The 23886-nt window shown below is 51.3% G+C and overlaps 7 protein-coding genes across 7 annotated transcripts; all 7 read right to left on the bottom strand.

Moving 5' to 3' along the window:
* Nucleotides 1-180: 180 nt before the first annotated feature.
* Nucleotides 181-1851, bottom strand: BU24DRAFT_283168 (PH domain-like protein). The gene is made up of 2 exons (XM_033522739.1): nt 1499-1851; nt 181-1421 (listed from the first exon to the last, which is right to left on the bottom strand). Exons 1-2 carry the CDS (start codon nt 1703-1705, stop codon nt 462-464), a joined length of 1167 nt encoding a protein of 388 aa, XP_033379868.1. The 5' UTR covers nt 1706-1851; the 3' UTR covers nt 181-461.
* Nucleotides 1852-3490: 1639 nt separating this feature from the next.
* Nucleotides 3491-6535, bottom strand: BU24DRAFT_495696 (uncharacterized protein; the record flags this gene model as incomplete). Its single annotated transcript, XM_033534149.1, has 4 exons — nt 3491-5343; nt 5391-5928; nt 5988-6011; nt 6086-6535. Coding segments are annotated over 4 exons (2653 nt in total), but the record flags the coding sequence as incomplete, so codon positions are not given.
* Nucleotides 6536-8242: 1707 nt separating this feature from the next.
* On the bottom strand, nt 8243-8707 carry BU24DRAFT_354347 (thioredoxin-like protein; the record flags this gene model as incomplete). The annotated part of the gene is made up of 1 exon (XM_033523812.1): nt 8243-8707. One exon carries the CDS (start codon nt 8705-8707, stop codon nt 8243-8245), a length of 465 nt encoding a protein of 154 aa, XP_033379866.1.
* Nucleotides 8708-9855: 1148 nt separating this feature from the next.
* BU24DRAFT_466225 (WD40 repeat-like protein) lies at nt 9856-13541 on the bottom strand (the record flags this gene model as incomplete). Its single annotated transcript, XM_033532346.1, has 5 exons — nt 9856-11685; nt 11745-12318; nt 12680-12885; nt 13077-13294; nt 13421-13541. The coding sequence occupies 5 exons, from the start codon at nt 13539-13541 to the stop codon at nt 9856-9858; spliced, it is 2949 nt and encodes a 982-aa protein (XP_033379865.1).
* Nucleotides 13542-14970: 1429 nt separating this feature from the next.
* On the bottom strand, nt 14971-16977 carry BU24DRAFT_376760 (uncharacterized protein). Its single transcript, XM_033524626.1, has 4 exons — nt 16819-16977; nt 16500-16742; nt 16077-16410; nt 14971-16018 (listed from the first exon to the last, which is right to left on the bottom strand). The coding sequence occupies exons 1-4, from the start codon at nt 16849-16851 to the stop codon at nt 15402-15404; spliced, it is 1227 nt and encodes a 408-aa protein (XP_033379864.1). The 5' UTR covers nt 16852-16977; the 3' UTR covers nt 14971-15401.
* A 1032-nt stretch (nt 16978-18009) lies between these two features.
* Nucleotides 18010-20446, bottom strand: BU24DRAFT_454055 (uncharacterized protein). The gene is made up of 2 exons (XM_033531295.1): nt 19839-20446; nt 18010-19775 (listed from the first exon to the last, which is right to left on the bottom strand). Exons 1-2 carry the CDS (start codon nt 20404-20406, stop codon nt 18487-18489), a joined length of 1857 nt encoding a protein of 618 aa, XP_033379863.1. The 5' UTR covers nt 20407-20446; the 3' UTR covers nt 18010-18486.
* A 551-nt stretch (nt 20447-20997) lies between these two features.
* Nucleotides 20998-23070, bottom strand: BU24DRAFT_354494 (ARM repeat-containing protein; the record flags this gene model as incomplete). Its single annotated transcript, XM_033523818.1, has 7 exons — nt 20998-21329; nt 21379-22128; nt 22188-22433; nt 22486-22599; nt 22660-22780; nt 22875-22960; nt 23022-23070. 7 exons carry the CDS (start codon nt 23068-23070, stop codon nt 20998-21000), a joined length of 1698 nt encoding a protein of 565 aa, XP_033379862.1.
* Nucleotides 23071-23886: the final 816 nt, after the last annotated feature.

Raw genomic sequence — 23886 nt, 5'->3', positions numbered from 1 at the left:
CGAAGGCAAGAGTGTTCCGGCACTGGCTTTGGGACCGTAGGGTATAAGGCTGGCGGGTCAATTGGATGTTGGACACCGGCAGTACATGGTAGTGAATATCGAAAAAGGTGTTGTTTGGGATATGATATTACTCGTAGGTTCGATTTGTTGTAACGGTGTGATGTGTCGGCGAAGGGACAAATGAAAGGGGTATGAGCATATACGTGGATCAACAGAGGTAGTCGGTGTAATTGGATGGTGATGTGTCAAGGGGTTATCGGTTGGCGTGCCCAGACCAAGGTGTCTAAGCGGCGGCCGTGCTTTGGCGAAAGCTTCGAGTTCCAATAAAGTGGATCGGGGCTTTAGACCGTCAATCATTTTGAAACCTGTGCCTGTTGGAGAACCGATGCCGGTATTGTTGTTGGGAGCGATTTCTGTTGGCCCATTGTACCAGGAGTAGAATGCGAATTTGGCCCTGAGGGTTACGCATTGCCTGAACTCGATGCTGCCTGCAGCACCCTCTGGTTTTCCGCCTCCCTTCTCTTCACGAGTAGGCTCTTGAAGGCACCTAACCATTTGGCTAAACTGTCCTCATCGCTAGCGCAAAAGCGGAAGTTCTTCTCTTCGGAAATGATCTGCATGCAGTATTTTTTGCTCTTGCTGGCAGGATCAATGTCGACAGCATCGATGATGCTTGAGAATGGGAGGATGAGATTCGCAGAGTACTCCTCTGAATTCTTGTAAAGTCCAAGGGTTTTCTGTCGCAGTACAACCCATACTTTCTTCCATTGGCGGACTCCTCCTTTGGATTTAAGAACATATAGCCACCCGTGATACACAACTCGCTCATCGTCTGGGGTCGCCCCTACGTTGCTGACTTGGCTCGTGTTGCGGTTCTGCTCCATGGGCCGGCGAAGCGAAGTGGAAGAGCGCTGGAAAGGTGGTTGGACGGGACCTCCTGCGGTATCTGAGAAATCGGAAAAGGAGCCATGTTCGTTGCCCGAGTATGCGAGGGTATGCGATGGGCGGCGTGCGCTGTGCATCGTCTCTGGATTTATGGAAGATGAAGGGCGTGGCTCTGCTTCCGAGGAGCTTGAGCCAATGTTTTCCCTGCGTGCGTTCCTGTCGAGACCTGAGAAAGTGGTCTTGTGTACGCCTGGGCTCAGCAAGATGAGTTCCTCCTCATCTGCATCAATGCGTGCTTCTGCCCGTATCAAGTCCACCCATTCCTGTGCATCCTTCTCGGTCGGAGCGCTCAGATGGTAGTTACGCGCGGGCGAAAAGAGTCCAAAAACATGCTGCATCTTCTTCTTCGAATCCTTCTGGCGTGCGACAGCGGTGAGGTCAGATAGGTTGATCTGGTGGCGCAACTTAGTCTCGTCCTTGTCCTTGTATATCGAGAGTAGATTCGGGCGGAGAACGAGGTGAACAGACTTCCATTGCTAGAGATGATTGATTAGTAAATGAACTGGGTTGAACGAGGACGAAGAACTGCGTGGGAGCGAGGGCGCAAACCTACCTTCGTTTTGCGTGTGCGCTTCACGACGGTGCCGGCTTTGACGACACGATCGAACTCGTAGCTACCATTCTGGTTGACGGGAGACATCATGTGGACATGATCTGGTCTAACAGTCTCGAGCTGTGAGGTCGGTGGTTGTATTTTCATGGGACTAGAGCGTGGGTTCATGGCCTGCGAGGGAGGGTTGGTGCGAATGATCTCCGCCATTGTTGGTGTATCGAGCGTGAATGCGGCATGCAAGGCGCAATTGAAGGGAGGGTGAGGTCGTCGGAGAGGTCCACGAAGGTACGAGGAACGCTGGCTAAGTGCTGAGAGCGATGGAGGGAGGTGGAGGAGGCTGGCGACAGCGACGGCGACAGCGACAGCGACAGCGAGGTGGGGAGTGTTGTGTTGTTGTTTAGATGATGTGTATGTGTATGTGGGTAGGGGACCGCGGACGGTGGAAGGTGGGTGGGTATTGTTATGTATGGAGGGAGTACTGCGGGAGTGCTGTGTATATATTATTTTAGCCTGTCCTGCTGCCCTGGTATATCAACAACAGCAACCACAGCGACGACCAACAACAGCAACGACGGCAGGCAAAGACAGGGGCAGCAACGGAGCAGCCACAGGGATAGATGGGCGAAAGCGACGAAACAAGGACCGGGACGATGCGACAGGCGATAGGCAACGGACAAATGCGATGAGACGAAGAGCTGAGTAGAGAGGACTGCGAGTGCGAGATGTGCAGGGCGGGCGGCAGACTCCAGAGTCCAGAGTAAGGGCAGGGGTGGGTTTAGGTGTAGATCACAATCATGAATGGATCTATTGTATCTATTCAAGCGAACGATAGATGGATGGAGGGCATTGCAATAATAAATATTTATGGTAAGAATAATGATAATAATGACAACGGCAATGATCATACACTATAATGAATGGTGTGCATAAGCCTCGATTCACACGTACACCTCTTTACACAATGCAATCGATACCTTTGGTAGGCACTCACGCGCCTTTGACAGGAGCTAGATCTCGAAAGAATTAGTCGGGAGTGGATGTCACCGGCCCACATGATTGATGTCTCGAATGGATGCCAGAGACAGCCTACAGGTGTGGATGAATGGGCATGCGATGGACGTACCACGCAGCTATGAAACAGGTCCAGGCCGAGTCTTGGTTTATTATCTGCAATCCCTACACAGTAGTACAAAGGGAAATATTACCTGTATAGTTCAACATGGAAAATGAATACTTCGTGATCAAATCCATTTTGGGCTATGACGGTGATGACCATGCAAGTAATGTAGGAGGAGTAATTAGTGTATGTTCGTTGTATGACGACGACGGAGGCAACGGGTTTCTGGTGTCTTAGGTAGGCACCTAGTGCTGAGTTCACTCAATGGCTGACGGTAGTTGGATTGGTACGTACACACATTGAATGGAGATATCCACTCGTATCTACTCCGTACTGTGTATGCAATAATTACCCACATGTGTCTTTCAAGTACTTGTATGGCTGTACTTCATGGGAACTATAATTATATTGATGTTTATACGCTTTGTTGCAGAATCAAGAGTTAGTCATCAAGTATCTAGATCTAGATTGGTTACATTGTAGCTGTGTTATTTATGTAATTAATTTAGAGCTACCCAAGGCTGTGTCGAACGCTGTCGTTTCTCCTACTGGCTGGTTGGGCGGTTGGCCCATCTATCATAACGTCCACTACTTCTATAAAGCCCACCAACACCTCAAACCCTCACAATTCTATTTCTGTCTGTTCGCCTGTTTCCAAGATCCCACTTGCAATCTTACTGCTAGGACACCTATTTCTAGTTGCAGAAACGAGCCTTCCTCGATAGCCACTTAAGAGAGACCCCCCTTCAACTCTGCAGGCGCGCGCAAGCGCACCTCACCTGACTTCGTCCCCCCAAAATCCGTTTGCAACAGCTACATAATTTAAATAATATCCAAGTTCCTTCACATACGACCATTGGACTATGAAAACAGGGCTTCCCGTTCGCTCAGCCATACTTAAGCATAGTACCGGCGGACTAGTAGTTGAGTGGGTGACCATCAGCGAATCCCCGCTGTTGTATGTTTTTTGGCAATTTTTTTGCGCCCACGATGTGCAGTGTTCAGCACTGTTTTTTTTACGAATGGCAGGTTGGATTACAGTGGAAGCTGTCCTCAAGACCACCTTTACTCGCGATCGAAGACTGATTTAGAAGATACGATCTGCGGGTCTTAGGGTCATGTTGATCCTTCTCACCACCGCGGCTAGCGGTATGCGATACGTGCCGTCTGGATCGCGATATAAATCAAAACTTTCCAGTATTTGCTGCTGCTGCGACTTCTTATAGAACCTGATGAATTCCTTCAGTTTCGGCAGATCGATTGATCGTTCCCCACTTATCCAGTTACGCGGACTGGAAGATCTTGAAGTGTCTGAGCCAGTGTCGTCGTCGTTGTCGTTGTCGTCGTCTTCTACCTCTTCTCCTTCTTCGTTGTCAGACTCGGCGAATGCGTCGTCAACATTGTAGTTGATAGTGTTCTTAGAAGTGTTTAAACTCGATGAAAAAGCAGATTTGCTGTTGTCATCGGCCCTGTAGCTTGCATTTTCTACGAATCTTCCAGACAGTCCATTAAGTCCCGGTCTCGGAGCTCCTAAGGGCACTTTATCAGGATTATCAGTGTGATTGCCTTCTGTGCTGGCACTGTCGGTACACTGGGCGGCTTCATTACTGCGCGATCGATATCGTCTTCCCCGGTCGTAATCGGCCAATCTCAACTCCTCAAGCGAGAAATCCTGATAAGGAGACAGACAAGTGATGGTCTGGTATAGTGCTGAGTTGTCATCAGTCTCTGTGTACGCCGAGAATGGCGTGCCTGCAGTACCAACGTTGGCACCATGATCACGAGAGACGCTTTGGAGGCTGGCCGATTCGAAGGCAGTCGTCAGATCGCACACGTCTGTGTCCCTGCTAGCTGGCAAAGAGGTGATTTTGCTAGGATTGCCCAGCGCCATGCCAAATGACGGTTTAGAACACTCGGGAGATCCACCTGGAACGCTATTGTTATTGGTACCAGAATCGTCGAATGCTGGCTTGGACGATGACACGCATGCTGTTGCTGGTGACGACCGGAAGCTTGACGCCGATAGTTGTTGCCCTCGTTGCCAAAGGGCGTCATCGATGGCTCCTTTTGGCCCAAAAGGACCATCTCTGGTGCGGACATTGTCTAATTCCGATCCGCTCGTGTCCGATCCGGATCCTCGAGCAACGCATGTGCCAATGATACCGAAGGGTCTTCCAGTCTTGATCGCTATTTGAGTCCCGAAACTAACGCGTGGGTTGAAGAGACCGGCTCGACTACTGGTCGCTCGGCCATATAGCCCAGGAGTTCTTGTTGTGCTCTCAACACTGAAAACATCATCCCCAAGCCCATGGCTGACATCATTCTTGCTGCTCGAGGGTTCTATAGCTTGGCTGCTGTTCCGTGGAGATGTGCCATCAAGACAGCTCGACTGTGTCGCTGTGTCGATCAGTGCAAGCGTGTTGTCCTTCACCGGGGTTATCGGTTCACCGAGAGCTTGAGAAATGATAGGAGTCGCTTGAGAGGGATGCCTTGATGGAGTTGACAAGTTGTTTTCAGCGTCGGTTACTGGATGATGTACTTGGCTCGAAGGATGTTCCAAATCGGCTTGACCACTTGTGCTTAGATTTGCAGAGACTTGTAAGACGGCAGCTTGTAACTTTGGCTTTAATAGTCGTGAGGACCACGTGTGCATGTTTCTGATGATAGCACGCAACGAAGCAACTCCCCATGTCAGTGTTACTGACGTAGACCAGATACAGACCATGCGCTGCCGAGTATTAGCATTAGAATTAAACGTGGATGAGCTGTTCTAACCTGTCTTGAAGATGCAAAGCGCGTCGACTTTTGCTGGTATGCGAGCCAAACCTTGACGACAGGCCCAACACATGTGAAAGCAACAACAGGGGGCGGCTGTAACGGACAGTTGTTATACAGCTTATCGAACAGTTGCGCCTGTATATCAAGGGCTGCAGCTGCAGCATTAGCTGCTTGAGAGTAACATCTGGCAATAGCATCGTCATTAGGAGCTGATACGTCTTTCTTTATTTCAACGATGGCCCAAGGGAAACACGATCGGTCGGAACTCTTCCATCCCGTTCTGGCAGGAGTGTCTAACGATTTTCTGAGGGCTGTTGTTGGAGCGCAAGCCACACCCTGCTCCACGAGCTTTCTGAGTGATTGAAGGGAGAGTGATTGAGTGAGTTCATCTCGTGAAAACCCTCTACACCTCTCTGGTGTTGAAGTCTGAATTGGAAATGCGTAAGTCAAATCTGGCTTAGGCTGCGTCCGATCTGGTGCAAAAAGACTGGGCCTGGCGACATTGCCAAACTCATTCCATCGGACATTTTCGTAGCTGTGCCCAGATGTTAGCTTTGCTGCATTCTTCGGAAAGGAAGGATTAATGTAATTTACAATGACCAAGCGTCTAATGTGGAACTTTCTAAACGTCAGCTTCTAGCCATGAAGACAAAGTATAAACTATGTCAGGTCGAAGAGGTAAAGGAACTTACCTGAAGTTAGGATGCTCGCGTGCCTCGTCACTAAACAGTTTGAATATCTCGCTTCTCCAAAAGAAGGTCCATTCACTCTCCGAGTCCATTAATATTTCTTGTGCACGTTCTGCTATTCGCTCACAGAACCTGAGGTTGTCGTGAGAAGCCGATTGTTGTAGCATACGCTCATGGTGTTTCCCGCGAACGAGAGCAGCACAAGGGGGATGCAGACACCAATCTGGACCAATGTCCACGCTTCCAAATTCGGCGAGCTCTTCGCGCAGGGTGGCATCACAATCTTCTGGTAATATCTTCTCCATACACAACAGCCCATCGCGTACTGCATCGACATGGTCTGGCAGAGAGTGAGTAGCTGACTGGGTGTTCTCATGATTGCCTTGGTAAACATTTGGTTCGTAGTAGATTCCATGGCGCATAAGGTTGTCCCGGCTGATGTCTTTGTCCATAATGAGATCAATATGATTTGGAAATGGCGAAGACGATGTGCTTGATACATACATGCGCGTTGGTCGCCATTTAGTCTCTTTCTACCCCAGGCCTGGCGAATCCCGCTACATGGCCAGTGCTGCGGCGAGGCCAAAGGTGCATGCTTTGTATCAGATGAACTGAGGCTGAACCTCAAAAAGGTTATACTTTGAATATGAAGATACTGCATATCAGTCGAGCTTGACGCCCTCGCGTTTCGCTGAACGGAAACACGGCAAATTGCGCACCGTGCGCTCCTACAGGATCAGCCATATGGTTCTTTCGTACCTTGTCGTCCTTCAAGTGTTTCATCATTCAAGTGTTTCAAAGCAAGCCATCTTGCTCACCATGATGGATGAGGCAGGTCAGAATGAACACGACTGCTCGAGTGTCGTTGATATCATCTCATTTGAAGAAGATCGGCCCCCGCATCCTCGAGTGCCTGCCTAACCACTAACCTCAATCTGCTTATTACAGTCTCTGAAGTCTGAATACGCAGAGAATAAGTTGCATCTGATGAATAATCCCCATGAAACGGTCCTGTCCTGTCACAAATTGGCTCGGCGGCTGGCTCCCGAACTCAATGGGGTGGTGACAAGAAGCAGTTTTTCGGATGGGTTAGCCGACTCTTCACAGCAATCTGGATCTACAGGGCAAGTGCTCGCTTCAACACAAGGGGATAGAAGTTGCAGGGTTCCTTCGAAGAATTTTGTGACTTTAAGCAGGCATATCTAGGTGTCGCATGTCTCATGAGGCTCGGTGAGCCCTGGAGAGCTGCGGAAACGACAGGCTCAGGGCGGCCAATTGCTCCAGCTTGCAACGAAGCTCTACAAGCAGCAGCAAAAGGTGATTATATCCAATTGGAAAAGAGGATCCTTCAAGGAAAAGTTGACGCGAATGCAGTGGATCCCAAACTCCCCAGGACGGCTGCGATAGAATTAGCATAATGCACCTTACAGAATCCAGTCTCATAGCTCTAAAGGGCTCCTTATTGTTCTTAGTAGGAATCTAATAGAGTGATTACTATTACAAGTAGAGTACAGTTAATATTAACCCATACTGTAGAGACAGGTAGAAGGAATTATTACTACCTGTAGGTAGATATGTATGTGCAAGCTCCTTTTGAGGCTGTTTACAACTTTCGAACTATTTTGTATAGGTATATATCGTTCAGGCCCTAGTATTTTCATCAATTTAAATACTATAACCTTTAATATGTATAGCCAAGTATAACTTAGGCCAGGTATCTACAGTTAATTTTCTACTATAACTATGTCCCCAAGTATGCTTTATAAAGTTGTGAACCATGTCTGTCCCATTCAAAAGTGTCACAGTCCTTGATTACACCAGCCGAGATTGAGACCACAATATCCCTTTATAGAACTCCCCATATCAATGTCTAGAGCACTAACAGAAGGATTCGAAACTGAAACATATGACGGATTGGCGGTGCAATTTATGGACTGTTTAGAAGTAAACAGAGCAGTTGTGGATTGACTCAAACAAAACCTGAAATGAATAAATACAATCAGTCAACCATAGTAGAAATGCAATGGTACAGTAGAAAGACAAGGTGTATTGTATGAGAGTTTGGTATAGTGCAGCTAGAAAGTCGTCAAGCGTAAACTGGTGTCCAGCCGAAAATGGAAAAGAAAAATGATAATACAAGAAAACCCATCTATCCATCGTCTAGTTCAAGCTCATCTTCCAGTTATTTCCCCCCGTCATACCGTAACTCCCACTGACCGTCTTCTCGTCCTTGACCTCCGCACAATTCGTCTCCTGCACCTTCGGCTTGGCCTTCGCCCTCGCCGCCTCCGCACTCCTAACCTCGCCGGCGATCCTCTCCACGATCCTCTTCAACGCGGGTGGATTCGCGCCCTTGATGGTGTCGATGGGCTTGCCGTCCTTGAACACGATGAACGTGGGGATGCTCTGGATGGCGTAGGGCCGGGCGACCTCCTGCTGCTCGTCGACGTTGATCTTCACGAAGGCGAGTTTGCCGGGGATGCTGTTGGCTGCGGAGAGGGTTTCGTAGATGGGCGCGATCTGCTTGCAGGGCGGGCACCATGTTGCGTAGAAGTCGGCGACGAGGTACTCGTGGCCTGTGAGGAGGGTGCGGAAGTGTAGTTGGGAGGAGATTTCCGAGGGCATGGTTGCGCGATGTGTTCTTTTTGGTTTTTGGTCTTTGGGATTGAGAGATTTGAGGTTGTGGGGATGACAGTTAGACTGATTCGGTGGTTTTGTAGTTGTGCCTTTAGTTCGGTATTTCTTAGTCCGTAAGGTCGTGGCAATTGGATCTTTATGAACCTTGAGTTATGTCTGGGTGATTGATGTAATTTGTTGATAGTAAAATAAGTATCTTCAAGACAATGCAGCCCTTCAGCCTTCCTTATATACAAGACCCAAAACTCCCCGCGCCTTTTGACAAAAAAACGAATAACTAATTAATGGCGCCATCGTGGAATCTTCCACGCGCTACTGTGCTGTACTGTACTCTACCGCACCTGTAATCTACCCCCAACTAACCCTTTGGTCTCGGCCGGCTTGCGTTTGTCATCTGCCCTACCAGCGGCCTACCGTAGTCACATAACCACATAACCGCACCTTTTCTAATACTCGTAAAGTAAAAAACTGGAATTACGAGGTCGCAGCACCGCCACGCTTACCGATGGATTGTAATGTGTACTCGTGCTGAAAATTAGGGCTAGGTCTCGGGCCTTTTTGGAGTGTATTTGATTTGCATTTCTCAACATTGGATAATCGATTAAGCAAGCGGACAGGCCAATTGGGGCTAAGATGTTCACGCGACGGGTACATACATGACATCATTCCACGTGGTTTCGAGTGTCGTGTCGTGTGGGTTTCTCCGCGTTTGTGGTATGTCTAGTACGAGTACAATACACGCATGTCGTCATAGTCAATGTTTATACGAACTGAAGTCGTTCATTGTGCGAATTCCTTAGGCTGTGTGGGGTGGGGTAGTTCCCATCCGCACTTGTTCGAGGACCCTGAAAATCGCTCTTGTTACACCAAAACGTTTTTCCCCACTGTCCATCTGTCAGGCTCTAGAAACAGAATAAAAACCAGAGAATGAATTGAATTAGTACATGAGCAAAATCACACATGCAGTGGACTGAATGCTTCACGAGATTATCATTAGGAAAGGGGTCTTTTCTGTGTCATAGACTGCATCATCATCATTTTATTACCACTATTACAACCGACTTTTGATTTTGATTGGTATCGTACAGCATTGACATGATCCTCACCACCACCACCATTACCACCTCACGTATGTATCATCTTCCCGACTTTCTCTCAGACCCCTCGACAATCATCCCGCACCTCGCGCAGAACGTACCCACGACGAGGTTCCCGCCCGACCCCTTGATTGGCTTCGTCTTGAACTCCACATTCCCGCAGTGCTCGCAGTGCAACTCGCGGCCGTGCCCTTCCTCGTTCTCGCTGTTCTCGGCGCTGAGCTCGCTGCTGAGCTGGCTGACGACGCTCGCTCGGGCCGTAAGTTCCGGTCGCTGGTCGGCGGCGTCGGAGGGGGAGAGCTTTCCAGCGGCGGCTCGCTGGCGCATCATGCCGTTGTTGTTCCAGAAGGCCCAGGATTGGCCATTGAAGATCTGGAGCGGGTTGGAGAGCGTTTCTTGGCGGTTGAGGTCGATGGGTTTGACGGGGTCGAAGTGCGTGGCCGTGGCGGATAGGGGAGTTGTGGGTGATTGGAGGGCGTTGTCGTGTTCGTTGTCGTTGAGGATTACTTGCGGTGGTGGTGCGTGTGCTGTGCGATCGATTGATCCAGATGTTTTGGGTGACTCCGAAGAGCCGTCTCCTTTTGATGCCCCTAGTGCTGGTGACTCGTGAGGCCGTGTCTGCGATGAGATGCTCATACGGTGGGATTTACGTGGTGATACGCTTCGATGGTGGCTTCTTCGTGGGGTACCGATGGACATGGCGTCGAAACTACCGTGAGAGATATCTTGCCGCCACGACATGATCCGGTCATTTGGTGGTTGTGTAGTGATGCTGTCTCTTCGTGATCGACCTGTTCGGTGTGATAGGATGCTGCTTGGTCGCAGCGAATTCGCCTTCTTCGAGAAGACAGATGCATTGTCCCAGTTCTCAATGGAGCGTAGTCTCTTGTGGTATGCACAGTCTTGCCGGAATACCTTCAGAGCACCTGTGTAGTCTGCTGTGACGATGATATTACCATCTAAATGAGCAGATCGTGCAAGGTAGGCTGGGCTCTCGGCCGCTCGTTTGAACGTGTCAGTCTGAGCAGACAATGGTGGCTGCGCCGAATCGACTTCGGTTGGCGCTTTGGACGAATACACCGACGTGGTCTTGGAGATAAGAGTGACGGGTGGAGGGTTGCAAAGGTCGAAGATAGGGTCCTCGGATGCGCTGAGGAGCTGCCTCGTCTTCAGCGGCGCCATCGTAGCACATGTAGTGATCGAATTGTGTGCTTCGAACATCTCCACCGGACGCTGATTCTTCTTCTCGCCCTCTGGTAAACTCGTCGACCAAATGTACGCCTTGCGATCCTCGCTGCCGCAAATGATATGGCCTGTATCATCCGCGACGCGTGCCTTAATCTGACTACAGTTATTCTCGTGGCCACGGAATTTCATCTCCAAGGCCTTGTCTCGAAGATTGTAGAGTCGCAAACGTGAGTCGTTGCTCGAAATCAATAGCTTCACCTCCCCCTTCTCCTTTCCGGGAGGCCAATGCAGAGCTTGTATCCCGGTGATCTTGCTTCCTTTTGCATTCTGTCCTCGTGTCGACTTAACATGCATTTGCGCTTGGAACTTCAATCCCTCTGTATCGTAGAACATACAGATGCCCCCGAGCGTGCCGGCGATGCAGGTCTTTCCGTCGGGAGTAAAGGCCACAGAGGTGACCATATCATTGCACTGCGTCCAGAATGCTACACTCTTGTCGGGAATGCTCCATAATCGCAATTTGGTATCCAACGAACCGGCTAGAAAGAACCTGTCGTCCCGGGGATGGAATTGGACCGAGGGAACGAAATCGGCGTGTTTGAAGGTACACAGATTCTCGTTCCGTGAAGTGTGCCACAGTCGTACTGTCTTGTCCATGGAGGAGGATAACAAGAAATTGTTCTGCGGATGATCAGCTCAATTTGTCCATCCATCACATAAATCCCAAACTGTCAACTCACCTTGCTCCAACTCAGGTCCAAAATGGCACCCGCATGGCCCTGATATTCTCTGAACGTTTTCTGCTGGAAGACCGGGGTACTCAGATGCGTGGAAGCATCCGACGTAGATCCACCAGACTCGTCGTTCTCATGGGCCCTCCTTTCCTCCGCCGTCGCAATCACGGCCCACACGCGGACGATTCGATCCTGGCCGCCAGCGGCAAGATACTTCCCATCCTTGCTGAACTCCACCGCCCAAATCGGATTGCTCTTCGCGGCGGCCCCAGACTGCGGTGCAGGATTGGCTCCGGCCTCTGGCGGCGCTTTCTTGTCCGCGCCTGCTCTCAATTCTTGCGCGAGGAACAGCCTGTCGAACTCTTTCTGTTTCTTGAACTTGGACCTCACCTTGATATACGTCGGAGGCTGCTGGTGCTTGGGACGGAAACCCACGTTGTCGACCGTATGGCTGAATAGCTGGGCGTCCATGCCTTCTTGCCTGGGCTCGCCGATCTCAGATGCATCCTCGCCAACGCCGTCGTCAGTCCCTTTTCTCTTGTTGACGCCAATGAAGCGACTGAGGAACGATACGCCCTTCCTAAACAGCAAATCAGCAAAATCAAACTAAAGAACCCCCATCAACAAGACAGAGTCAGCCTCGGCAGAATTTAAACTCCGCCACGCAAGTAGTAGCATAACGTGACGACGCATGCACCACCGCACAGTTGAGGGCGTATCTATACGCAGGCCAACCAACCATACGCAGACATATACGGTGGGGAAGGGAGCACCACCGCCCACTCGCTGCTACACACCGGTGCCGTACATGCTGCGTATACGGTGACCCCGACCTCGCGTATAATACGCTTTGGATTCGCGCTAAACGACCACCCCCCGGCGGTGCTCCCCCAAAACACAACAAATCAGAGACTGAGGAAATTGAAACTCGTTCCACTCACTTCTTCTCGTTCTTATCCTTCGATCCGCCATCTCTGTCCCTCGCCGAATCTGGCGGGTGTTTCGAGTCCGAGGGTCTCGAGCCGTCGTTTGGAGACGCGGTGGGCGATTGGCCCGACGCAGCAGCGGCAGCAGCAGCTGCTGCGTTATCCGCCTGGATGCGCAGCTTTTGCGCCGTGAGAGACGTATTCGTACGTTGCAGGATTTGCTATACGCCGGGCGAAGAACCCATACTTGTCAGATTATAGATTACCCCATGTGATGCATTCTTCTTTTGTCTTTTTACCAATTGAGAGAGTGAGAGAGAAAAAGGAAAATAACCTAGACACACACAACGCAACGACTGTTTATGTCTGCCTTGCGTGGCCGGCGGGGGGCTTGCCTGGTTTTGGTACATACTTGCGAGAGCGGATCCATCGTATTTTGAGTCTGCAACTCATCGTCCCCATAATTACTGCTGCCTCCTGCACCGCCATTCGGCTGTAGCTGCTGCTGTTGCTCGGGGCTCGCATTGTTATTGCTCAGGTTCGTCGCGGAGTAGGATGACGAGGTCGTGGAGATGGGGCTTCGTAGCTTGGCCGCAAGCTTCCCGCTATTCGACGTCGATTGTTGTAGTCCTAAAACATCTAATCGTCAATCACAACCAAATCCATATATCACCACGCAAGTCCCCTCCCTTCTCCTTCCTCATCCAAACAACACACACAACGCGAGAGCAAGAAAGAAAAACGGTCCCAACATACCCTCACTCTTCGCACTCTTCCCCGTATCCAGCCTTTCCAACGACCGCGCAGCGTCCCTGCTACCTGCTCCTGCTGCTGTGTCCGTCGTCACCCGTATACTGGGCATAACCTGCGCCGCCATGCCCCCGTGGTCATGTGGTGATCGCGCGTGTGAAGTGTGTGTATGTGTATGATTGGCCGTGTGTCGCCGTCGTGTGTCTTATAAGACTAGGTAACTTATGAATGTGTCGGGGAATGATATGAAATCGAGTGCGCTGCGCGCGTGCGCGAGAGAGCAGGTCGGAAACCAAATCAAGTCAATTCGATCGATTCGTCCAATTCATTCGATTCGCGGGAGGGAGGTTCGTCTCTTCGTCTCGTCGGTGAAGGATAAGGTCGACCGTTCGCGGCGCACCCACGCGCAACGCAGGGTCGCACGAGAGCGAGAGTAGAGAGCTGGTGGTACAGAAAACGCAGTCTTCCCCCACTCCAACGGGTAATTTCCTCCTCCGTCTTTTTATCCAGATAATCGCAATGATAAGATAAACGGTAATCCAAGGTCGGTAGGTACTGGTTGCGGTGTTATCGTCGCTGTCGCTGTTTCGTTGCGGTGTGAGCGAGTGAGTGTGAGTTACGGGATTCCGCGGAAGGTCTGGACTGCGCTGCAACCGCACTTTTTTGTTATGGGGAAGTTTTTATCGATAAGTTTCCAGAAGAGGCGATAAGCCACCTATTTCTCTCTCTTCGATGTCTCTCGCTCGGAATTATCGTTGAGGTGAGGAAGAGTGGTGCATCAATAATGTCATCATTATTGCTTCCAATCCCAACGCCCTGCCCTCCAGTAATACCGAAATCAGCAAAGGCCAATAGTGTACATAATTGCCATGTAAGCAGGAGAGAAGCCCCGGACATTAGGATTCTGGAAATCCCCCAAACCAAACAAAATAACCAGGGACCCAGTACCCAGTAGTAAGGGATTCTCCGATCGTCCGTCGTCCGTCACAAGCTCGTCATCGACGTCATCCATCCACTACCATACGGATCCAACGATCCACCCCATCCTCCGCCTAATAAACTCACACGAGCAGAAAATAAAATGTTCCCCATAACGATAGGAATACCCCGATGTTTCAAGAGCAAAACACCATAGGAACAGGATGTCAGCCTCCCGCTCCACCCGATAAAATAAAAGATCTTACCGGCGCAGGTTGTTCGAGAAAAGTTTGAAATTTTTTCTTCCTATTGAGAAATAGATGCCATTTTAGGCAACAATGTCGTGCAACTTGAGGCTCTTCCTGCATGTGCTGGCTCGGTCGCATTGTCGGCTGCTTGGTCGAAAGGCTTGTCTCTACCACTTGTGGAGGGCCCATCGACGTATAGGGTGGTACAATTTCTCAAAAGATATCTCAATAAGTAGCGTTACACTTGATATTCCTCGTTTCCAGTGAAACGCCTCGAGTCTATCACTCGCGATGGAAGCCTCCTGGCGAGAGCATGCAATCATCTAGAGACTTCACCATCAGGAGCCCACACTCACAGGATCACAAAGCTAAAGAGTTGGTAGTTGAAGAGTAGATAGATATATTCATTATGCTATGGAAACCGTTGACACATACCACCGCCGCTGTGCGACACATTCGTCCTATCCCAACCCGTCCCAGTCCATTCCATCCATCCAACCGTCCATCCATTTCGCTCGCCCCGGTGACAAGTGGAAATGCCTGTTTTAACGCCAAAGTATCCAAAGTGACATACATATTTTAGAGAGAAGAGGTATCAAAAAAGAGGAGTAGGCAGCAAAAAAAGAGTTGAGTGGTTAACCCCAACTCGACCGACAATGCCATGCCCATGCCATGTCAGACTCCGGCAATGCAAAAAAGTAAATAGTGAAAATGAAAATGCGCGACCAGTAAAAGGGAAAAGCACATTGGCCTGCCCTGCTCTGCCCTGTACCGACGGGATATATAAGAATAAAGGAATTCAAACAAAGACGATGACACGTCTAGAAGTCCTCGTCGAAGCAGAAATCGCCAGACTTGTTGGCCTCCTCGCCAGGAGAGGTGGCACCCTCCTCAGCCTTCTTGGTGCTGGCCATGACACCGGCCTTCTGGTAGTCACCGACACGCTTCTCGAAGAAGTTGGTCTTGCCGGCGAGGGAGATGTTCTCCATGAAGTCGAAGGGGTTGGTGGCGTTGTAGTACTTGGGGTTGCCGAGAGACAACAACAGACGGTCAGCAACGAACTCAATGTACTGGCACATGAGGTTGGCGTTCATGCCGAGGAGGGCGCAGGGGAGAGCCTCAGTCAAGAACTCCTGCTCAATGGCGACAGCCTCAGTGATGATGGCCTCAACGGCCTTCTTGTCGGGGCGGTTGTTGAGGAGAGAGAACAAGAGGCAGGCAAAGTCAGTGTGCATACCCTCGTCACGAGAGATGAGCTCGTTGGAGAAGGTAAGACCAGGCATGAGTCCACGCTTCTTCAACCAGAAGATGGAGGCGAAGGAACCACTGAAGAAGATACCCTCGACAGCAGCGAAAGCAATGAGACGGTTGGCGAAGGTGGAGTTCTTGTCAGAGATCCACCTCAATGCCCAGTCGGCCTTCTTGCGGATGCATGGGACTAATCGACGTGTTAGCAATGAGAACAGCTAAGAGTCATACTAATTCGGTCAACTTACTGTTGTCAATGGCGTTGAAGAGGTACTGGCGCTGCTTGGGCTCGCTGATGTATGTGTCGATCAAGAGAGAGTAAGTCTCGGAGTGGATGTTCTCCATCATGATCTGGAAACCGTAGAAGCATCGCGCCTCGGGGATCTGAACCTCTCCGCTGAATCGCTCGACCAAGTTCTCGTTGACGATACCATCGGAGGCGGCGAAAAAGGCAAGGACGTGGGAGATGAAGAAGCGCTCGTCATCGTTGAGACGCTTGTTCCAGTCGTGAAGATCCTTGGAGAGATCAATCTCCTCGGCGGTCCAGAAAGAGGCCTCAGCCTTCTTGTACATTTGCCAGACCTATGACGATATACATGTCAGTGTTCGTTCATCCTCACGCGTGGTCACGTTTTGTAGAGCTGTCGGACGGGTATGACGCGTCGACTTACATCATGGTACTTGATGGGGAAGAGCACGAAGCGGTGGGGGTTCTCTTGAAGGAGGGGCTCGTCGGCCTCCTCGGGTCTGATTGTGGATGCGGTGGTGGGCTTCTTGTCGGTGACCTCCTCGACATCATCCAGATCTGGGATGCCGACGATGGGCCTGTAGACGTTCTCCTTGTCTTCCGACGCGAAGTTGAGCTTCTTTGCTGGCGAGTCTGACATCTTGAGTGTCTCAATGGCGGAAGCAGCCTATACAATGTTAGTACAGACGCGAAAAAGTGTACCCATTGGGTGGTACTTTGGGAGTCACCCGTGGCGAACAAACCTTTTTAGAGGGAGTGAGTTGAATTGCAGACATTGTTTCTGTGTGGATGTGTGAGGTATGAAAAAGGCGTGCACTTTGTTCGATAGACTGCTGCTCGAGTAGAAGAACAATTGGCAAATATACACAGAGAGTAGAGGGCAAAAGTGGTGAAGATGGTGTTTGTGATGTGAGAAGTATCGTGGAGACGCGTTCCATTCTTTAAATGCGCATGACCACGTGACTTGGCGAACGGGCGTTGCTGCTAGCGGGGCCCGAGTAGAAGCTATGACGTTCTGCACTTCGAGAACCACCTTTTCCCACGAAACCTCGACACCACCGCATCCCCCTACAAAATCTTCGAATCGTCACGTATGGAGATTATACAATTCGCTCCGGGCTCTTCAATGATACCAATATTTTGCTTTCTTTTCTCCATTGTAGGCCTTCCAGAGCAGTTGTGAAGGTATCCCCAACCACTCAACGCGACATGCAAACAGTCCGTGCAGGGAGACGCGACCTGCCTCGTCGCGCTCCCATTTGACACACAAAGACCCACCCACAACATCCAACAAGGAGAAAAGCCCCAAGACCCAGCCCGATCAATCCGCATGCAATACTCCATACAGCCGCCATCCATGATCCCATTCCCCACGCCTACGCAAGTAATCCGGCCGCTCCAGCAAGTCAGAAACGCCCCCCAGCGCCGTCGCGGCTGATCCAGCTCGTGCTCGGTCGTCGTAAAGGAACCCACTCTTGATTGACAATTGCTTGGGAATCAGCCTATCTTCCTTGTCAATCAGAGAAAAAAAACGCGTCCGGCGCGTCAAGCAGTCAAACATCAAGTGGCCTGGCTGGGTTTCGATCTGATTAGATCAAATCTTCTTTCCCTTCGCCCCCCCTCCATGCCAGTAGTTAATAGTCTATGCTTGCCTTGAATATCTAAAGGGGGAATTGGGTTGCTCGTTCCACTATTAGCTTGCATTATTCTCTTCGTCACACAAAACATGCAAGGCACAGCTCTGTGCATAAGGTCTTATGCTTATCATACATACATAGTAGGTCCCTGCTTCTGTTTTATTTCGGGTTGGTGGGTGGAACGGTGGCGGGTGAGCACGCGCGTGTTGGTTTGTCCTTGTTACCGCGGCGCGGCCGGTGTATCAAAACATCCCACCTTCACGCTTTCGTAGCCTCGTTTCGACTCGCGTCGTCCGTGGTGACTTTGTTCCTTGTCGTTACTTGGTTGAAAGGGTAAATTGGTGATCAGGATGGCAATTATGGACCGTCTTTCTTTCAATGCCTGTGTATCCTCTCCATTCGTTTGTGATACATTGATTGATTGGGTGACTGGTTATGGTGAGATTATGAGCATCCACCCACGCCCCTCCCATGCGTCTATCTCAAAACTTTAATACTTTTCTCCTTGTCTCCTTCGTTTCTTTTCTTCCTCCATCTGCACGCACACACACGCCTGGAAATGCACGGCATAACTGACTAGATAATACTGAATGCTATCCAAAAGGAGAATGAAAACGCCCATCCATGCATGCTGCTGTCTTTTCGTCTATCCGAACCGAAATGCACTGACTGTCTGTGACCGACCCCACCGCCCCAAAACAAAGATCCACCCCCGTTGCTGGGGGCAATGAGGGGAGTATTGTTGATGAAGAGGGGAAACGGAAGCCCTTTTTCTTATAGTCCTGCCAAATAGTCTGGCACCATGGTGAATTTGCCCTTGATACGTCCCAAGGATGCGCCTTCGCCTCCGTCTTCGGGAACCACGCGCTCCTCCTCCGGCACGATGGTGATGGAAGATAGTTCCTCGAAGAAATGGGTGATTCGCCCGGGATTCAGCTCGAATGTCGTGCCGCCCCAGGTTGACGATGCGAGGCCAGACGCGTGCAGTCGGATCGTGCCCACCACGCCGGAATGCTCGAACATTGACTTCTCTTCCTCCTTGGCCGGATCCGCCTTGATCGTCGATGATGATGCCTTTCTGGCCGCCGCGGTGGTCTTGGTCGTTGCGGGCTCTGGCTCCACAACGATCGGCTCTGGTTTGAAGCCAAAGGGCAATACGTCTGGGGTGGTTGGTGGGAATTGGAAGATATACGGATTGTTGTCTCGAACGCTCAGCTTTGGCTCGGCGGGTTTGTCTCCATCTTGCATCGCGACATCCCCGTTCGCATCGACTTCTGTAGCCGTATTCTTCTCTGGGCCAAGTTCTGCCAATAAACCTTCGCGATCCAGGAGGTAACGGTGCCATTCTTGAGCGTCCTCCTTGGTCTGGATGATGGGTTTCTTCAAAGCTTTCCTCTTGATCTTGGGTCGCTTCTTCGCGTCCACCTTGTCCACAGGCTGCTTGCCAGCCGCCTTGTCTGATGGATCTGAGAGGCCCGCTGGTACAGCATCTGGCATGTCCTCGTCGTCGCTTATGGGTTCTGACTTGATTTGCGGCGAAGACTCGTCATTGTCCTGCCACATGCCCTTGTACGGTTTGCGAACCTCCGTGATCTCTACGTCCTTGCTCTTTGCCTTGCCCTTGCGATGAGCGGCCTCTCCTGGCTCCAACTTCACCCCCGCCGTCCCCGATGCGTGAGACTGCCGTCGCGCTTCAGCAGCAGCTTCGAGGCCGAGCCCCTCCTCGTCCTTCTTACTATCCGGCTCGTTGTGATCCTTTCGCGAGATACGGACGGGGAGTCCGGAGATGGTGTGGCCGAGCTGTGATCGTGACTTGCGCTCGGATGAACCTTGACCCTCCTCGTCCGAGGATATCTCGATAAGCATCTGATCGATATCCCTCCTGGGAATGTTGGCATCCTCGTCATCGTCCGAGGACCCATCGTCGCCATGTTCACCACCACCACCACCGCCGCCGCCTCCTCCGCCGCCCGATCCACCTGAGCGCCCACCCTCACCATCTTCTCGCTTGACGCGTGTTGCTCGTGAGCCGGATGCGAAGTCGCGAGCCGATTTTCTCCTGTCTGTTCTCCATATTAGCCACCAGCGCATCCCATGCAGAACCTTCCCAGTGCTCAATCACTCACCCTGCGCAACACTCCCAAGTGAAAACGGCCCACTGGGAACTCCACTGAACCCTCCTCGTCCCGGCCTGTTCGCATTGAACTTCCTCCGGTTCTGCTCGTCGTGCCTCTTCTCCCGCTCTTTGATCTTCTTCTCGTCCTCCACCTCCTTAAGGCGTGCCTTGTCGCGATCCTTGCCCACCTTCTCCAGCGCTTCTCGCTCCGTCTTGCTGCGGCGGCCGGTGAAGGTCGGGTTGAAACTGGGTTTCTTCCCGCGGGTGCTACCCCGCCGCGCGGGCGAGGCGGATCGCGACGAAGGCGTCGACGTTCGGAGCGAATCGAGGCGGGAGTCGGTGGGTCCTGAACCTCCTTCAATGGTCGCGGAAACTCCAGATTGGCCGGCGGAGGAGCCTTCCTGAGCTTCGTTCGCCGCGGCGGCCGCATTGCTGGTTCCGTCGAGTGCTTCAGTCTTCACTTCTGGTGGGGCGGTCGCAGTCGCATCTCCTGCTGCTGCGGAGGATGCTGCAACGGCTGAACCTCCTCGGGATGTGCCCCTTCCACGGCCACCCCGTCCCCTGGCTTTTGGTGGCATGGTGGCGCAGATGTGTGTGAGCTCGAAACTTTTGTGTTGGTATGCTGTGAGTGTTGTATCAGTGCGAGTGAGTTGAGAAAAATGATATCGATAGCGGCTAAACTTCGGCGGGTTGTGGGGGAAGGAGCTATGGGTGAGCTACGGCGATGCACGTAATTGTAAGCAACAGTTTCACTGAAGTACATTTCACCGAAGAACAGTTCACTGAAGTCTGAGGTGCGCGTGCTTATTTCGCATCGTGATCGTTTCCCATTCAAAATTGAAACTAGACGTTTAGGAGACTCGAACAACCCACCGATCCAACAATCCCTACCGCATCATAGCTCGATTTCAATCTCACAAAGCTGTTCCCGAAAGTAAAAGTGGTGGTAATGCTGCCTATAGAAAGTCCTGGCTCCAGCCCATGCTACGCTAGAAATAATATAACATAAAGTCCTGCTCCAAAGAACGCCGAGTTCCAGCAGATCATGCATTGCATTGCATGACCACACAAACGGTTATGGTAGAAGTAAAAGGCATTAGTTGAACAGCAAAGGGAAGTAAGAAAGCGAATTATCCGGAAACGGTGGGTATAATGGTGAGTCTCTCGATCTAGCCGTCAATGAGGGTCTTTGTTGGTGTCTTTCCCAATATCTCAAGGCATCGGCGAGCGAGATTGACGACCTCGCCTTCGCCGTCCTCGTTATCTTCGTCGTCCGATTCAACGTTTCGTTCGGCGATGTCGGTGACCATGCGGACGATGTCGTTAGATTTGGCGATGCGTTCCAGTAGTTCAGAGTCCTCGGATTCGAGTAGTTGTAGCAGAGTCCAGATGGCGATGTGCTGGAAAGTAGGGTCTCCGCTCGCTAGGAAACGACGGAGATATCCGTGGATTCCCCCGGCTGGCTCAGTCCAGTTCTGTATGAAGATGGTGTAGTCGCCAACTATTGATAGTTAATATATATTCTCTATGAAGGGAGGTTAAAAACGTACCTTTAGACGAGAGGTTTCCTAGCGCTGCGGCGCTGTTGCCCTGAACCTCGATGCTATCCGACTCCGTGAGCGGGATGAGGACATCGAAAACTCCAAGGTTGAGAAGATGTGGTTTCAACTCGTCACTCAGAGCAAGAACTGCAATGGCGGCTGTCATCTCTGACTGTACGGGAAGGCGGACGTTGAGCACCAGCTGCTTGCACTTCTGCACAGCACCAGCCTCCAATACAAGTTGCTTGTTCTTGTCCGAGCTGGCCGCCAAATTCCGTAGAGTGGAAATGGCATGGCACTGGATCTCATCGTTGTCGGTCGATCCAAGTAGGTCCACGAGAGGACGGAGGAATCCAGCGTCGATGATGGGAGATTCGTTTGCGGGATGTATGGAAATGTTTCGTATGCATGCTACGGCGGAGAGAATAAGAGGGAGGTAGGAAGATTGTAAAAGTCGGAGGAGAGATGGGAGGCCTCGAGCGCGAACTATGTCTAACTGGTATCGTTCATCGGACGCAAGGTTGCGGAGGGCGAGAGCAGCCTGGCACTGGACTTTTGGCGAGGACGAATCCATAAGGTGGACCAGGGATTGCACGAGGCGGCCCTCTGTTTGTGCAAGTTTCGCTCGGTTGCTGGCGTCTACGGCGATATTGCTGAGAGCGGTGGTACAGTAATATTGAACATCTACGTCGGAAGAGGTGAGCAACTGGACGAGTACGGGAATGGCGCCTGCGTTGACAAGCTGTTGGCGATTGTCGTCTGCAGAAACAGTTAGCAAGGTCTGTTGCGTCTAGGTTGTGCGACGTGTGCCAATTTACCAGAGTGCGTCATATTCAGAAGAGCGCCCGTTGCGTTCCTTTGCACACGCATGTCCTTTGATTTGGCGAGCCTTGTGAGCGGCTGCAGCGCCCCCGACCTCGCTATCCTAGCCTTGTTATCTTCGTGAGTCGCAAGGTTGGTTATGCATCCAACGGCATTGCACTGGACTTCGACGTTGGGCGAGTTCATCTGTTTGATAAGTGGAGCAAGTCCACCCAGTGTGACGATTGAGACCTTGTTCTCCGCTTGGATGAATCAGTACGACAGAGTGTATTGTGAGTGGGCGGCTATACGTACTGTTGACGGCAAGGTTTCCGAGTGCAGCACTCGCGGCGCGCTGCACCTCGATATCCGGGTTTTGGAGAAGGAAAAGGATAGGTTCCAGCGTGTCTCGATCGACCTCCCGAACATCTACGGACGAATAATATTAGTACTGGTCGGTGATGATAATGTGGGAGGCGTCCTAGGTACCTCGCTCTGTGATCTCGGCGAAGGTCAAGCTTGCGGACCGTTGCAAATCGATATTGTCCGAATATACAAGAGTACTTAATGCGCGAAGAGGCTCTCCGGAGAAGAAGTCGGTCTCGGCTCGCTGATGAGGTTTATGTTAGTCAACGAGTCCGTGAAGGATGTAGAAGGAGGGATGCGGTGGGATGCGGTGGGATGCGGTGATGCGGGATGCGTACGTTTTCCAGGAAGCCCAGCAGGTCGGCGACAGCCTCCCGTTCGCTGTCTGCCAACACGGGGTCATAGATGTTATCCTTCGAGCGGCCTATAGAAGGGGAGTGTCAGTGAGTTGGCAAGGTGGAGGTCGAGTATGGTGCATAGCTTACCGCCGCAGCAAGAAGCGAAGAGCTTCGAGCAGACTGTGGAGAGACCCATTGGCGGCAGACGTCAGGCCGTATCGGCCACCCGGGGACGAGGAGGAGGTGTGATGGGCGACGATGAGCAGCGACGGCTAAAGCTAAGAGCGACGATGATGGTTGATGATTATGGTGATGATGATGATGATGATGGCGATGGGAAGGTTGGAGGCCGAGTCACGAGGGAAGTCGGGAGGGAGGGGGGTGGGAGTATGGATGATGTCGAAAGAGTCTGATCGCGAGAAGGATGCGATGCCTCGTTGTCGTGGAGAAACAACGACGAGTTGACTCGAGGACCAGACCAACAGTAACAGTGGTTAGTAGGTAGGCAAGTGAGTAGGACTTGACTGGAACTTGACTGAACTTGAGTTTGGCCTTTGGGAAAGGGAAGGCAAAGCCTGTGCCCTGAACTGCAACTGGCCAGTGCATGTGAAGCTCGACCAAGATGGTTAGTCCCCGGAAGGAGGTTGCTCTGCTTCGCTATGCTTTGCTTTGTGCACCGGCGGTTGCTCTCAGTTTGTGCCCAAGGACATACTCATCGTACACACAATATCCATATTATACAAGATAGATAGATTCATATCTTCTCTTCACACGATAACCACACTTTGACACCTTATCGACGACCCACCGTTCGGATCGCATTTAGAAATCGGCTATGTGTCCATTGGGTGCTACTGTGTAGTTCCGTGATGTCATGAGCGCCCATCACACTCACTCACGCGCCCAAGTCATCTCGAACCGACCGGCGGGTACGCCATCAACCTCTACAGCTATGGTGGTGCCCTTTTCGCCTCTCTTTCATCATTGATGCTACTCGTATTATTCTTACTCG

This window comes from Aaosphaeria arxii (assembly GCF_010015735.1).
Source record: "Aaosphaeria arxii CBS 175.79 unplaced genomic scaffold BU24scaffold_9, whole genome shotgun sequence".
Classification (NCBI taxonomy): Eukaryota; Fungi; Ascomycota; class Dothideomycetes; order Pleosporales; genus Aaosphaeria; species Aaosphaeria arxii.
Note: the sequence above shows the minus strand (reverse complement) of the source record. Positions and strands in the feature narration are given on the sequence as shown.